Genomic DNA, 16,113 nt, shown 5'->3' with positions numbered 1-16,113 from the left:
ATGTTGGTTACTTTGAAATTTTTTTAAATAATTAATTTCGAATCACAATTATTGTAAATTAGTTATTTTTAAATTTTTTTTTTAAATTTCAAGTTATAATATAAGATATGAATTGATAAATTTCAAGTTATGAATTGATAAATTTTTTTATCGTTTTAATAAAAAACAAAGAATAAATCAATATTTTAAAAAATAAAGAAGTGATTTGAAGATAATCGATAATTTAAAATTGGGTCCAGCTACGGTGCAACGATGGTACTGTACCACCGTTGCATTCAGCCGTTGGATCCACTTAGATGGCTGGATCTATTAAAACCTATTGGGATCCAACAATTGGGTGCAACGGTGACACGATACCACTGTTGCACCATAATTTTCTCCTTCAAAATTAATCCGATTTTAAATAGATGGCATGAAAGGTGGAAGCAATTGATTGTTGTCACAATCAGGAGTACCCAGAAAATCTACTTTGGATTCTATTTTTTTCTGGCTGATTCCTGCGTTTTGGATGGTCTTAAAAAAATCGGCATGATTTTGTTAAATAACGTTAGTCACAACGAACGTTTTTGTTGTTGGTACCCATATACTTTCGTTATATGCGTGTTCGGTATATGTGATGTGACCATTCAATAATGTTCGTTCGGAACATTTACTATATATGTGACCAATAATAAAAAAATATTACATAAGGCTATTGTTATTCAAACTTTCACAATATTATAAAATTTATAAAAAAGAGTATGAATTTAAAATTTAAATTTTTTTTATGAGGCTAATAATTTTTACGAAATTTTTTCTTTGTTCTCAATTTATATTTAGATAATTTTTTTGTTATAATTTGATAATTTTTATGTACTTTTTTTTTTAACGTAAATGGGTGGGTAAAATTCAAATCAATTTTTTTCTTCAATTACTTGTCTCCCTCAAATTTGTGGGTAATCAAATACAACTATTTGTAAACCACTCAAGCCTCATGCATTTACCATAACTGATAACTTATATTTTATTATAAATTAATATTAAAGCCATTAGTTAATAACACATTAATTGACAATATCCAACTCATGCGTTATTTGATTTTGAGATTAGATAATTATACTTTAAAAAATACAGTAGTAAAGTGTTTGGTAAATATTAGATATTATGACAGTTAAGTTGATTCGATCCCACACTTATATGATGAAAAACCTATAAGATCCTTATTATTTTTTATTTAAAAATCATATTTACTATACATGATTATCTTTTATTTTATAATTATATATTTTTTTCCATAGGAAGTGCAGGGCATCTTAATAATGAACAGGGCTTCTATAAGTTTAACATTTCTTTACTATTTTAATTATTTGGTATTATCACTTGGGGAAAAAAAATGTATTATCAATCAACTTTGTAACTCCCTCAATTTAAAGCTAGAAAGTTTCAATTAAAAAAGGGGGGGGGGGGGGGCTAGAAATTTTAAATGAAATCGATAATTAGGCTCCATTGGGCCTAATATGGACATGGGCCTAACCCATATTCGGCTCTCTTCAGGCCGGACCACGAAACAATCGCTTTCAATTCATTTTCAATTCAAAGTGCCCACAGACTGGAAATCGAACGAATGCATGAACGATAATGCAGGCGCAGCTCCTGGTGGGACCCATAACTCCCACTACCGGCTCCGATGCGTTCTCCTCCATCATCAAAAACAGTTTCCTGATCTCCTCTCCTCGCCGCAGCACCACCGGCAGTAACCGCAACAGAAGAACCCGCCACCGCTTGGTGGTCGCGTCATCGTCTTGGTCATCATCCGCCGCGGCGGCGGCCATAAACGGCGAGCCGGACCATTACAAAGTTCTGGGCGTCGCTCAAAGTGCCACGCTAGCTGATATTAAGAGGGCTTATCGCCTCCTCGCTCGTAAGGTAACTGGCTAACTGTGAAGTGAAGTGTCACCGTATGTTTGTGGATTTGTTTGGTCTGGAAGAAAGAATGGCAGAATGGGCATTGCTCTTTTTTTTTTTAAAAAAAAAATTGTAATTATAACTTCTTCTTTTTTTAAGTTGAGCACGTTACTTGGTAGCTTGATAGGTGGTGTAATGAGACTCTCTTATGTGAAATGTTGTTAGATTTTATTCAAGCATAGGCTTTACCACTTAAAGTTTTCTGTTTAAGAAGCTTCATTGTCATTGAAAAGATGACGTGTTCGTGAAATCTCTGTGAGGTTGCAATTGTAATGGTGGTCACTAGTGTGTGTATGTGACTTGATTGCAGTATCATCCCGACGTTAGCAAGGATTCACGAGCGGTTGAAGTGTTCAAGACCATCCGTTGTGCTTATGAAGTGAGTCTTCCTTATAACCTTTCCTCCTCTTTGTTTCACCAATAGCAAGTTTTAATTTGCTTTGACAAGAACATCTGGCTGTGTAGAGATAAAAACATGTTGGTCTGTGATTTTGTAATGGCTGCTTAATCTGTTCTTCTGAAAAGAAATGTTTTTCCCTCTACTTCAGTATCAATACAAACTATGATATTCAGTGAAAGCTATAAGTTACATAAAGTCCAATTTTTGTCACAAGGACAAGTAATTGAACTCTCATTTGATCATTAATCTTTTGATCACGGTCCCAAATATACACGGTTAGTACAAGCCACATTTGTTTCGATAAAATCTTGTCTGTCATATGTTGATGAGAGTGCTTTTTTGGCGTTGGCTTCTGCAGTGATTTTTTTTTTCTTTTATTTCTCTTTTATACCACGCCAATTTGACATGGTATAAATCAACTAATCTGCCAATTTGATTACTTAATAACATGTTGAAAGCAATTTACACACAAATCCAAACCATGATTACTGTGTATTTTCGAATCTAGCTTCCTGCTGCAGTGATTTTTTTTCCTCTTTTATTTTTCTTTTTCTGATCTCGACATTGTTGAGGAAGCCTGGTGATCTGGTTTTTAAGTTCTATCTCCCTTTCAAACAGGTATTATCTAATGAAGTAACAAGAATTAAGTATGATCGGGCACTCAAATTTCGAACGGATAGTGACAGATCACGTAGAGGAAACAGGAGGTACAGCAGTGAATTTGAAGACGGGGTAAGGATCTCTACATGGGCTGAACTGAGGCGAAAACTTCAATATGAGAGATATTGGAAAAATTATAACTCAAAAGAAGAGTATTCTTCCTTCTATCGTAAAGCACCAGTCCGGGAAGTTCAAGAGGAAAACCCAGGTGATAAGAGAGGCTCCTTTACTGCAGTGCTAAGATCAGCATTTATCTCTTTATTCTTACTGAAGGTCTTTGGGTCCCAACTATCCCTCACTTTTAGTAGCCTCACGGCTTTGTTTGATGGAAAGTTAGATGGTGGATACAAGATTGGCTATTTAATTGCATGGATATTGGGTGGAAGGGGAGGCATATTGCTGACTTTGTGCCTGTCATTTGCAAGTTGGGTTTGTGGAAAAACCAGCAGTGGTGTTGTTGTTCTAGTAGTGGTAGCTGTGTGGATTGGCTCCAATCTTGCCAGATGTGCTCCACTTCCACAAGGTGCCCTAATAGCACTTCTGTACATGTCCCTTAAACTACAAACAGACTCAAGCTGAAGTTGCTGGTTTTACAGGTTGGGGCTGCACATCTGCCCAAACTTCTTTTGTACATATTTCTGTTGTGTTGTATGTAGTACTTATTTCGCCAATTAGTTGCAAAGTGAAAGTGTTAAGAATTTAAATGAAATGTTCAAAATCTCGTTGGTTTTCGATATTGCATGCCGACTAAATGTGTTTCTTTTTCAAGTTCTTAGGATGCAATTGTTGTTGCTACCTGAACAAAAAGCTTTACTGTTGGGAAACTCTGCTTGATTCAATAGAACATCTAGAATTTTTTTTTACATTTGACTATTAATACAAAACAGATTCTTGCAGTCTAGAGACAGATTTTCAGTTGACATTTTGACATCTACGTAGTGGTATGAAAGAACAATTCTTTATCCCAGACAACAGATTCAAATTCCAGAATACAGTTTGCAGAGCAATTCACAAGGCTTAATGATCAAAATTCTAGTGTTTCTTAATCTCCCTGAGATTCCTCCACAAGTATCTCCCACTGGCCATGTCGACAAATACCCAGAAACCATTTTGAATGCTCTGCGATTCGACAAAAACCAACATCAGTAAAGAGAGGGAGAAAAAGAAAGAAAGAAAGAAAGAAAAATGAAACAAAAAAAAAAGAAGCAAAACCAAAAGTAATGAATAAATTAAAACATACCCTTGTGAAATTTGATTCATCTTCATCCTTCAACGACGTTTTGTCATTCGGTGAATCATCCGAAAGACTGTTAATATCAGCTTCTGGGGAAGAGCGTACCGTCCTCCATGCAAAATAGCCTGCTAGAACGGCCGAAAAGAACACCAATATAAACCTCAAAGGACACATGATTTTGTCACCCTCGCCCCAGTTAGACTCTTGCAAACAATGCAAAGGGCGAAGATCCAGATCAAGATCAATGTCAAGATATTGAGAAATAATACTTTGGTATGTGACAGATCGGATTCCAAGATTATAAATAAAGACAGCCAAGAGAAGAGAGGATGATGGTCTTCGTCACTTTTAGGCCTTTTAGATTATACGCATTTGAACAATTGAGTGGAATATGGGAAACCGCGTTACGGTTGAAAGAAGTTTCTATATGCTCTCCTTTGGACTCGGCATTGTTGATTTCGTATACAAATGTGTATTCATAATAACATTATTATTATTCATGAATTGGTTTACAAAGTCAAATAGTTGTTTCACCTACTTACTTCATTGTCCTGTACATAGATAGAATGGTCCATTGTCAGCATTCAGCCGTTATCTTCTTTATGCTTTTATCTACTTATTTTTCTAATAATATATGAGGAAGCAAGTCGTGGGCTGCATAAGCCTGATGTGGTCCACTTGCACTGTGGGTCATCGTCTCTTGATTCTTTTCATCTTCCTGATAATCCCTTATGCGGTGGCCACTTTCGTTGTGGAAATAATTTTTATTTAGGCCAATGTCGCTATCAGCAGCCCTCCAAAAGTCTCATAGAAACCCCTTATTACATATATTTACAGCTTTGACATCAACCAAGGCTACAAAAGGGCATTCACAATTAATTAAAACTCACTGGTAATTTACTTTTTAGGTATCACACACGTATCTATTCAGCAAACATTTTGAGAGGTGTTTAAATTCGACAGAGAGTTTTTTCAGTCGGCATTTATATCATGTGGGATTAAACTCTCATATGACTATTGTTGTAATTTGTGAGAAAAAGATAAAAATAAAATTCATTATTATTTCAATTCGAGAAATTTAATTCACCGTGAGAAAATCCTCCACAAGGAGATTAAACCCCCAAGGTTGACACTAGTATAGTGTAACCTTTTAAAGTATATTTTGATTAAAACTATTTACTCACACGATACAAGTACAGACGCACCGAATAATCTTCATCTTATTAAGAATGTTTGCCATTTCTTTAAAATCACTTTTAGGCTTCACCATAGGTTGGGTGTAGGATATATAATTTTACAATAAATATAACAACTAATAGGGAAAATAACAAAAAAAAAAATATTCGCTTTGTTAATGACGAATTTGCAAAACTACTAGCAATGTTGATGTTCAACGAAGGAGACGCAAGGGTGATTTCGGAAATTAAGTGGTGTTAGGAATATCATTCAATTTTTAAAATACGGGCAAATCTAGAAACGGGGTTTTAAAAGATTTTTTTAGGGATGCTAATAGGTCCACTCTATTTAGGCTCCAACGTGTAGGCCCATAATTCTTTTTGGGTTCGTAAAATTTGGTTGCATCAATGAAAGCCGAACGCAACTTTTAGTTGGGTCTAGTGAGGATGGGGCACTTAGTGACCCAGTGGACTCTACTTAAACCAAATTCTACTCTATAATGATTGAATGAACAATCATTCATCTATTTTTAAGTAGTCTTCTTTACAAAGATTCCAGCGGAGTCTAAAGAAAAGTGATGTATTAAGACAACTATAAAACCTAGGTGAACTTTATAGTGATAATTTTTTTAAAATTTGAGTATTTTCAACTTTTCACTAAAAGGTTGGTGGACCAAATTAAAAATCTTATGCTTTTCTAATTAATTTTCTTTCTATCCTTTCTCATAGTACATGGGTTGGATACAATAATTGAGACATAACAAAATGAGGCAAGATAAGAAATAGGTATTCACCATGAAGCTTATTTTGGTTAAGTTAATAAGCTATTGAAAGTATTTTAATTAGGGTTATAAGTTCATGCACTTTTCTCAAAAAATATTAAAGATTGATAGTGGTTTCTTAGCTAGAGAACTGGAATCTATAAAATTTTCTAGATTCTGAGATAGAATTCCATCAAGATTCTTTTTTATTATTATTATATATTAGTTGAAATCCTACTTATGTTGGTTTCTCTTGGTACAGCATCTTGGCCCAACTATTGTACCTGTTTGGTCCTGTTAAAAGCTTTTTTTTTCTCTTTTTACACTAAATTTAAAATTTTCCACTTATGGACTTTAGTTCGAAATTTTATTTGAAAGAGGAAAGAAACAACCTTTTTGGGGCAGAAACATTTTAATTCATTCCATCACCTTGTTTGAGTACAGTACTTAATATTGACCCCATGAAGGATGGAATTATGGAATAAAATTTGTGCTAGCTACTGACCCCAATTGATGGGAACTAAATATCAAATCAACTTTTACATATACAGACCAATATATTGCATTGGGAATTATCGCTTTTGTTTCTTGCGGTCCTATGATTGTATATTTAAGATTTTATAATGAAATATAAATGAGATATATATAAAGTAAAGTAATTTTTTTTTAAAGATTGTTACTGATATTATATCAAACATTATAATTATAATATTTACAATCATACTAAACAACTGGAACCACCGCCATATATTAACCCACTGAAGCACTTGTCTAAATATTTTAAACCCTCTCTAATATTTGAGAGGTGCCTACTCCACTCACATTTCGTAAGGGAGAGATTGTCTCCACTTAATTAGTTGATAATTGAGAAAGAACTGAAACTAACCTCCATAATGCTCTTATAAAGGCTCGAACCCTTGCACTCAACATTGTAAATGCAAAGCTTCTCCCATTGGACCAAAGGCCCATTGGTATAAAGTAAAGTAATTTGCATGTAAAGGAAAAGCTTTCTCTGGATAGATAGGGGGCCTAGGGTTTTAGTGGGTGATGTAATAATAGGCAAGCACTTTCTTATTTTTCTTTTTTATGTCTTTAATCATTTTTTAGGCAACAAACAAGCCCTCATGGGTTTTGTAATGTCTAGTGGAATCATCTTTTTGAGTTTTGACTAGGGGTGGTAAAAATACTCATTTGGTTCAGACCCAAACCGCACCCAGACACTGTGAGCTGGGTAATATGAAGTCGGGCCGGTCTTGGGTATCACTTGATAAATCCAAAACCAGAATTTTATTAAAAAATTATAAAATATATATTATTTTAAATATTGATATTTATTTGACTCATCTATTATATATATCTAAAGTTTTAAACACTTAAAATTCATATTTTCATGTCAAATTTTATTAAAATAAATTTAAAACTTATAAAATTACAAAAAATTAAATAAAAAAATACATATATAGTATTGAAAAATACAAAATCGGTACTCAGAAAAAATCCCTGACCCAGGCATCTAAAAATTGCATTCGGGTTGGGTTTGGGCATTACGATACCCGAACTCAGATTTGGCCAACCGTAGTTTTGACCCTCAATTTCTATTGGTTTCATTCCCTCTATTTCACACACACACACACAGAGAAGATTTTTGAGAATAACATTTATTTCGAAGTACTTATATAATGTTGACACGTATCAATCTTGATTCTTTTTTCTAATTTTTTTATAACTTTTTTAAACTAAAAACATACTTATTTATCAAATTTTGGAAGAGATGGCTTATAATTATCGGAAGAAATTATGACTTGGGAAGAATTTGTAACAAAGTAAGATGATTAGCTAAGTTAATGGAAAAATTAACATCATCTCAAAGTGAGCTTTCTGAAGACATCTACTTAGTGTTTGAATTAGAAGCACGTGGACGTAATTTTGATTGTGAAAGAGGAGTAATCAAAATGTTCGCGATCACAAATTCATGAAATAAATCATTATTTGTATGGTGATGACAAACGTGGAACTCATTTACCTTTTATACAAAAAATATTTCTTCTTGTTAATGATTGTAATTGATTAAAAGTATATTTGAGGTCAAAGTGCTCAGATTTTTTTTTTCCTAATCACCGTTGATGTTATATGACAGAATCATTTTTTATCAAAGCAAAAGGAAGTAGAAATGGCCAATAAAATAAGAGGAAGCATGACATTCCCAAATATGCCCCAACTTACTAGTTTTTATTTTATAGCTATTCAATATTATTTTTTTTCCTTCAAAATGAGTGTGTAATTTTTCATTCCTGCACCCAACTATAAGGGAGAGAGAAAAAAAGCACTTAAGTAAATTTACAACCATTAGTGTCCCTTAATAAAATGGTACACCAAGAAAGACTCCTATCATTTTCATATTTTGGAGATGGCCCAAAAAGTTAAACAGCGCAATATTTGTAATTTGATGATGTTCAAAATAAATTAATGAACTTGCTGATAGATAGCCTGATGCCAACAAAACCTACCTAATAATCCACTAACAAGCCAAAAAGTTCAAATAATTGAAGCGTATTAGCGTAGCCTTCCAGTTATCTTTATTGTTTAGATTCTTTGTATCACAAAATTTCTCCTCTTAGCATAGCCATCTGAGCTTAATTTATTAATTTCTTACCTTTATTTCTCTTTTTTTTTAGCACCTTTTCGTATGTTGAATTTTTTTTTAAATTTGGAAAAAAAAACTAGAAAATTGATCTATTCCAATAATCTGTCAATGCAATAGACATCTTTATAGTTGTACGCATGCGGCCACTTACTTTGATCATATCAATGAAATTTTATTTGTTTAACTTAAAAAAGAAAAAGAATGAGGATGAGAAAGAGAAAGGGGCCAAGAAAGCTGCCACGCTTGATTAGATGCACCAACCAACTCTTTATCATCACACACTATGTATGAAATGGAACAGCATGACTTGTTCAATCTTCTTTTCAATTAGCAGCTCAGATCATCAAACTTGGACCACTTTAAAAATTTCTCAAATCTGTTTTTGCAACACATTTGAGAACCAATGTTCCCAATTTATATACATTTAGCAGCAGAACATGGTCCAACAAGGAGATGCAATTCATCATCATACACCAATGAAAAAAGATTCCACGACGTGCCGTGGCTTGTGACTGTATCTGCATGCAGCTAGCAATTACCTTCAATTTCCCAAAGTGCTTTCATTTCTTCTCCACTCCTCCTTGCTTCCCACAAACAAAATCAGTGACATCATTTAGATTGAGCGTGTGCAAGGCAATACCCATGATGTCAGAAAAGATTTTGGATTTGAACCATCCAGGGTGGTGGGGTATGTCATCTATACAGTCCTAGTAAACAAGAGAAATCCACAGTACACATAGAAGGTATCCCCTCTTTATCTATCTTTGTGTTTGAGACCAGCCTCTCAGGATAATGACTTATTTACTTTTGAAAAACTAGTAAGGTAAAAAGATCCAAGTAAAAGAAATTATGTTCATACATTGAGTAATTACCTTGTGAAAAAACGATGAACACAGTAAAAAGGGGAGATATGGGAATTTAACTTTGATATTGTATTGTAAATCCCCACTCTTGATATTCAATTATTTGGAGATTATTGTACCATGCTTTTAGTTGATTATGTCTAAGAAATTATAAAAAAAAAAAAAGGGCAAAAGGCTTGTTTAAAATTAAAATAGAAAGACCTTTAACAAATGGGAAGCATCTGTGCGAGGGTTCATTTTTTTTAATAAATTATTACTCCGTCCTTGAATATATATATATATATATGATGCAGGGAAACGTTTGACTAAAATTTTAATTTTTAATCTTAATAAATCCGAATTCCTGAGTAAAATTTAAGTTACAATTCCGAGTAGATTTCAAACATGAAAGACCTGAACTTACCATTCATCTCCAAACAATCTTTTGACTCAGGATTATGATCCATTCGAAATATTTATCTACTTCTGTAATTTAATTAGTATCACTGATAATCTTTTGAAAAAAAAAAAAAAAGAACCCTGGTAATTGAAATTTCCAAATGTATCAAAAATAATTCAGACATGTCAAAGCTTCATGTTGGGTACTCCTTTTTTTTTTTTTTTTTTTTTTTTTTAGTTTTGGAATTTCATGTTGGATACAAATTTGTTCCCGAAGAACATGTTACATGCAGTATGCAGACCGAAACCCAGCGGCATGGAAGTGGTCCCCACTGCCATAGTTTTCCAAAATCAAAAGCTGCTTTGGTCATTATCTTGTCCTGATTCAAAAACCCATATAAATAAAAACCAAAGAAATTAAAAAAATGTGTCGAACAAAAGCCCTCTTATGGTGGCCCTTGCAGTGCATGCAAATGGGTTTTGTGTAGGATTCACAAACTTGTAAAACAATTTGTGTCGCCGACGTTTTTGCTTACAACGTATGTTTGTATGTATGTATCTGTGACATTCTCATCTCTCTTTAGCTAGTGGTCAAGAAGCATATATCTCGTGTGACGTTGGTTTGCTCATTTATTTGTATGCAAAGATTTGTCAGAACTTTGTGGGGTGTTGGATTCTGAGGAATTGGATTCTGATTCTGTTCCTGGTCATTTGGTTCATGGCTATTTATGTGTTAATTCACCGAGTTTTAACTTGAGGCTCAGTATCTACAGTCCTTTGTTGAAGCTGTAATCAGGTTAAGATTCTGGGTTTTGGGTTCAAAGCTTCCTCTTTGATATTTGGTAAGAGCTTTTAAAGTTGCTTTCTTCAAGTCTTCTGTCCTTTTTCTTGGAGATTTTTCTAGATCTTGTTGTTTATCTTGTTTAATGTAATCAATTTTGTTGACTTCATTAGAAATAGATGCACTAATTTTAAGGCCCTTTTCCTGACTTTGTTGTCTTGGCAGTTTATTTGTTTTCACCAAGTCATTCTTTACTAGTGATGACCTGCCTTTTCATCACTTGCCATCACAAATAGCGCCTCCTGCAACTGATTTTCTATTTTTAGTAAAGCTTTTTGGGTTTATCTTTTTTTATATGTATTTTAATTTAAAATAGAGCTAGCTTTGCTGGATTATTGATTTTAATAAGAAGCTTTTGAATCGACATTCTGGGATTATTTTATACATTGGCTTTGCTAGATGATATATAAGTGGTCTAAAATGAGCCTCCACTCTTAAGGAAATGCATTGCACATTGTAGTTTGTTTTGTTTCTGTCCAATGCTAATGTAAAACACAAGCTTCCATTTGAATTAGACGTGATCATGAACTCGAGAGTTTATCAAGTTGATTATTTTACAAATTTTTTAAGACTCTAGGTTGGTCAAGCAGCCAGAACAATTGTATTGAACTTTCTTTAGTCCTTAATCTTATCCTTCAGCTGCCTTTAAATACAAATATTGCCATGGTATGAAATCAATTCTCAAACACAAATCATACTTCTAGAGATTCCTTATTTTTTAAGGCCCCACTTAATTTTTAAAATTGTAACAATCTTGCCTTGTGGAAGATATTATATTAACCATGTGGTCAAATCAAAACTTAATTTATGTCACATTTCAGGCATGGCACAATTTCTCTAAATTTAGTCCTGGTGTGAATAATGAGACCCATTTTTCTATCAGTTTTTTCTATTGCTTCAATCTTTTTCAATGACGGCAGCGTGGTAATGCAAACATGGTAAGGCAAAAGAACAGCATGATAGAAATGTAAACCTTATAAGGCATATTTTGTTGGATTAGGTTAGTGAAAAGGCCAAACCAAATATGCTAAAATGATGTGGTTACTGAGAGGTTGGTAGTTTAAGCTTTGCATGGATTATAACCTTCTGATGGTCACCTTTTTGGAACTTGATATACTTGGTATAACAAACATCAAAGTTTCAAAGTGTCCAGAACTTGCAAATGAAAAATAAGCGAGCATAGAGATTTGGAAATAATGCAGATTGATGGGGTCAGACATCATTAATTAGTTAAATAAATTGTTATAGTCTGTTATAGTGGCTAGTAGATTTTCTATAGTACCTGAAATAGGAGATATTGCTGCAAAATGACTGCAATTATGTGGAGATTAGGAGTGGACAGCTACTTATTATACATTAATACAAGTGTTCATTAAAATATTACATGTGGCCCTGGAAAGATCTGCTGATAAATTAGTTCTTAATGTGAGCATGAGTTTCTGGATAAAACTTAATTCATTGCTGACAGAGTAGCACAACATAGTTTGAATAAACAAGTAATCCCTTGCTTTGTAATTACCAGATTATCCAGTAATTTAAATTGATTTTGATATTCTTAGTTCAATCTCCATTAGAATTATCATGTTTTGAATATATCGCATGTGATGATATTCTGTTATGGTATAATAATATTCTGACTTCTTCCCTCTCACATGTGTAATATTTCATCTCCTTTGATGTTGACTTAACCGTGGAGAAGATGGTTTAAATTGATTTATATTCATCATCTTAGAGCCATACCAAGACGTCTAATATTTTGACTTTAGCTTTTCAGGAGTGCTGATACAACCATGAATGCATTAGTTGCTACTAACAGAAACTTTAAGCTGGCAGCAAGGCTGCTGGGATTGGACTCTAAGCTGGAGAAAAGTTTACTCATTCCTTTCAGGGAAATCAAGGTGATGTTTTTGATGCGTTACAAGTGAATGTAACCTTCATCTAATGAAATTAACAAGTGAAGTAGATTTGCAATTAGTGATTTTTCACTACATGCTCGAATTGGTTTGGGTCCCTGCATTTGCATATCTGGTACCATATAACTACTTGATACTTGGTATTATTCCAGTTTCACATTGATAATTTATCTAACACTGAATGGATTTTATATGAAATTGCAGGTTGAGTGCACCATACCCAAAGATGATGGCACCTTGGCCTCTTTTGTTGGGTTCAGAATTCAGCATGACAATGCTAGGGGACCTATGAAGGGGGGAATCAGATATCATCCTGAGGTTGTATGCATTCTAGTTTCTGTTTGAAATCCTATCGAGCTTTACATAGCCCTTTTTGAAAATAGAAAAGTAGGGGAGTTAGGTGGTTATGGCAAGATTCTGTTTACTTTTGCCTGAAGTTAGCAAAATATCTCAAACCTATTTTTACTAGACTATCTGGAGTTTCAGTTCTGATGATTTTGTGACAATGTAGGTTGACCCAGATGAGGTTAATGCATTAGCTCAACTCATGACATGGAAGACAGCTGTAGCAAATATCCCATATGGTGGTGCTAAAGGTGGAATAGGATGTAATCCAGGGGATTTAAGCATATCTGAGCTAGAGAGGCTTACCAGAGTTTTTACCCAAAAGATTCATGATCTGATAGGAATTCATGCAGATGTTCCTGCTCCTGATATGGGGACAGGTCCTCAGGTATGAAAACTTCCCTTCGGCTTAGAAATGGCTTAGTGTTGATTTTATTCTTTCTTTAATTTTTAGCAAAAGGGATGAAATGAAATACTTTTGTATTGGAGATATTCACTTTGGTCCTGATTTTGATACTTCAAATTTGCTTTTTGTGGGATTAAACAGACTATGGCATGGATACTGGATGAGTATTCCAAATTTCATGGCCACTCGCCAGCAGTTGTAACGGGAAAACCCATTGTAAGTATTATATATATTGAAGATAAATCTTTGCATTTGTGGTTGTGAAATCGTTCTATGCTATGGACTTGGAGTAGTGATATTGCATGTTTCTACTGATTGGCAGGTGGTTTTGGAGTTATTCTTTTCATGATTATTGGAACCCGTTGTTACAAGTTATGTTTTGATAATTTTTTTGAATAATTAACAGGATGGGTTGATCGAATAATTTTTTATTTTTTTATTTTTTTTGGATACACAATTGTTACTGATCATTGGCACCTGTCTTTTAAAGTCATTTTTGAAAATTTTATGAAGAAACAGAAGAGGTTGATCAAAGGATTTTTTGCCCCCTTCCAATAATATTTGACAAATAGCTGTTACTTGGTACATATTTCTTTCGTTGTATTTTTAAAGAAACAGATTGACAGCGAGCATTTTTTTTTTTTTTTGGTCATAACTGGCTCACTATGGAGGGAGTATTTTAAATGTAAATTTTCTCCTTAATTTATTTAATTTGTATATTGTTTTTCTAAATTAGGATCTTGGCGGGTCTCTAGGCAGAGATGCAGCTACAGGAAGAGGAGTGCTTTTTGCTACGGAGGCCCTGCTCAATGAGCACGGGAAGAACATTGCTGGACAACGATTTGTTATACAGGTGCAAGTTTATACTGTATCAGGTTATCGATCATTGTCTAGGTTCAGCAAACAATTTACGAGAAGGGAATGATTTATACAATTGTTTTATCCCTCAGTCTCTTATGTAAGGATATATTTCATTTCAGGGTTTTGGAAATGTCGGTTCCTGGGCTGCTCGACTAATTGGTGAAAAAGGTGGGAAGATTGTTGCTGTAAGTGACATCTCTGGAGCCATCAAAAACAGCAAAGGCATTGATGTTCCAAGTCTACTTAAGCATGTAAAGGAACATCGCGGTGTTAAAGGATTCAGTGGTGGAGATTCGATAGATTCAAATTCGATATTGATTGAGGACTGTGACGTTCTCATCCCTGCAGCCCTTGGGGGAGTCATCAATAGGTTTACTCCCCCCCCCCCCAAAAAAAAAAAAAGACTTCTTCATATTTTTCTAATTGGATAAACGAAAAAGAAAGAGATTGCCCTTCAAAACTCATGTAGATAATCATGTTGATTTCTTATTGTTTTATCTCTAAGCTATTATCATATTATAATCGTGCCTAATTGTTGTTCTTTGGTCTGCCTGAAGGGAAAATGCAAATGACATCAAAGCCAAATTTATTATTGAAGCTGCTAATCATCCCACTGACCCAGAGGCTGATGAGGTTAGTGCTAGCTTAGAGTTATAGTGTCATGAGAAAAAAACAAGACTAGTACCATAATTCTTATGCTATATGTGCAGATATTGTCAAAGAAAGGTGTGGTAATTCTTCCAGACATATATGCAAACTCAGGAGGAGTTACTGTTAGTTACTTTGAGTGGGTGCAGGTATTATATAATTTTAACTTCTGTATTGCTCTGCTGTGTTTTCTAAAAGCTTGAAACCTGTTATTTGTTCTATGAAGTTATCAGTTTTTTTAACATTCTAGCAACATTGATTCATCTATATGACTTATTTTCACTTATAAAAGAAAAATGTGCTTAGCCACATTTTGCTCTCTACATCGGAACAATTATCAAGCTTAAAATGAGCATACCATAGAAGCGTGATTTTGATTATCATTTCACAGTAACCATATATACTTCACCCATAGATTCACATATTTAACTGGTATTTTGCTTTCTTTTCCAGCAGGTGATAAATTTGTGGGCCAGACCGGTCCAAAATGTACTGATGTATTTTTATGTTTTGTGCAAATTGCAGAACATCCAAGGGTTCATGTGGGATGAAGAGAAAGTGAACAATGAGCTAAAGACTTACATGACCAGAGGGTTCAAAGATGTGAAGGAGATGTGCAGAACCCACAATTGTGATCTTCGTATGGGAGCTTTTACCCTTGGAGTTAACCGTGTTGCAAGGGCCACAGTTCTCAGAGGTTGGGAAGCTTGAGTAGTTATTTAGCTATGTTGAATAATTATGTAAGAATTTCAATAAGAGCCCTTATTCACTTCCATGTGGAGAAATTTAACCGTAGGTTTTTGGCATTTTATGTTGCCTTACCTTCAGTTCCTGAGTTTTTCTGGTTCTGGTTTTCTGTATTCCTATGGCTCGGCCGAACGGACTATATCATATCCAATCTAAAGAATTCAGAGTGCATGAAGTTTAACGGCTTTTATGCACGTGGAATTGAATGATAATTTTTTATGGTTATCTGCAATCCACAAATGACCATTAAGGCTTTCTTCCAAAGATGACAATTATTCTCAAGGCATCACCAC

At 34.1% G+C, this 16,113-nt stretch overlaps 3 protein-coding genes across 6 annotated transcripts; 2 read left to right on the top strand and 1 right to left on the bottom strand.

Annotated features, from left to right (window-relative positions):
* Positions 1–1,579: 1,579 nt before the first annotated feature.
* On the top strand, positions 1,580–3,748 carry LOC18049662 (dnaJ homolog subfamily B member 6). The gene is made up of 3 exons (XM_006443361.2): positions 1,580–1,905; positions 2,255–2,323; positions 2,963–3,748. The coding sequence occupies exons 1-3, from the start codon at positions 1,618–1,620 to the stop codon at positions 3,581–3,583; spliced, it is 978 nt and encodes a 325-aa protein (XP_006443424.1). The 5' UTR covers positions 1,580–1,617; the 3' UTR covers positions 3,584–3,748.
* A 70-nt stretch (positions 3,749–3,818) lies between these two features.
* LOC18049661 lies at positions 3,819–4,697 on the bottom strand. The gene is made up of 2 exons (XM_024189473.1): positions 4,245–4,697; positions 3,819–4,123 (listed from the first exon to the last, which is right to left on the bottom strand). The coding sequence occupies exons 1-2, from the start codon at positions 4,410–4,412 to the stop codon at positions 4,037–4,039; spliced, it is 255 nt and encodes an 84-aa protein (XP_024045241.1). The 5' UTR covers positions 4,413–4,697; the 3' UTR covers positions 3,819–4,036.
* Positions 4,698–9,120: 4,423 nt separating this feature from the next.
* On the top strand, positions 9,121–16,078 carry LOC18049660 (glutamate dehydrogenase 1). Of its 4 annotated transcripts, none has more exons than XM_024188226.1 (10): positions 9,121–9,561; positions 12,675–12,798; positions 13,018–13,131; positions 13,325–13,546; positions 13,706–13,780; positions 14,301–14,417; positions 14,545–14,795; positions 14,983–15,058; positions 15,136–15,222; positions 15,599–16,078. In XM_024188226.1, exons 2-10 carry the CDS (start codon positions 12,691–12,693, stop codon positions 15,782–15,784), a joined length of 1,236 nt encoding a protein of 411 aa, XP_024043994.1. In that variant the 5' UTR covers positions 9,121–9,561; positions 12,675–12,690; the 3' UTR covers positions 15,785–16,078. The 4 variants fall into 4 exon arrangements, with proteins under 4 accessions (XP_024043994.1, XP_024043993.1, XP_006443421.1 ...); XM_024188225.1 differs by having other exon boundaries at positions 12,667–12,798; XM_006443358.2 differs by lacking the exon at positions 9,121–9,561 and adding an exon at positions 10,238–10,901.
* The last annotated feature ends 35 nt before the right edge of the window (positions 16,079–16,113 follow it).

The sequence above is a fragment of the Citrus clementina genome, unplaced genomic scaffold, assembly GCF_000493195.1.
Source record: "Citrus clementina cultivar Clemenules unplaced genomic scaffold, Citrus_clementina_v1.0 scaffold_3, whole genome shotgun sequence".
In the NCBI taxonomy this organism is placed as follows: domain Eukaryota; kingdom Viridiplantae; phylum Streptophyta; class Magnoliopsida; order Sapindales; family Rutaceae; genus Citrus; species Citrus x clementina.
This window is presented reverse-complemented; position numbering and strand designations above follow the sequence as displayed.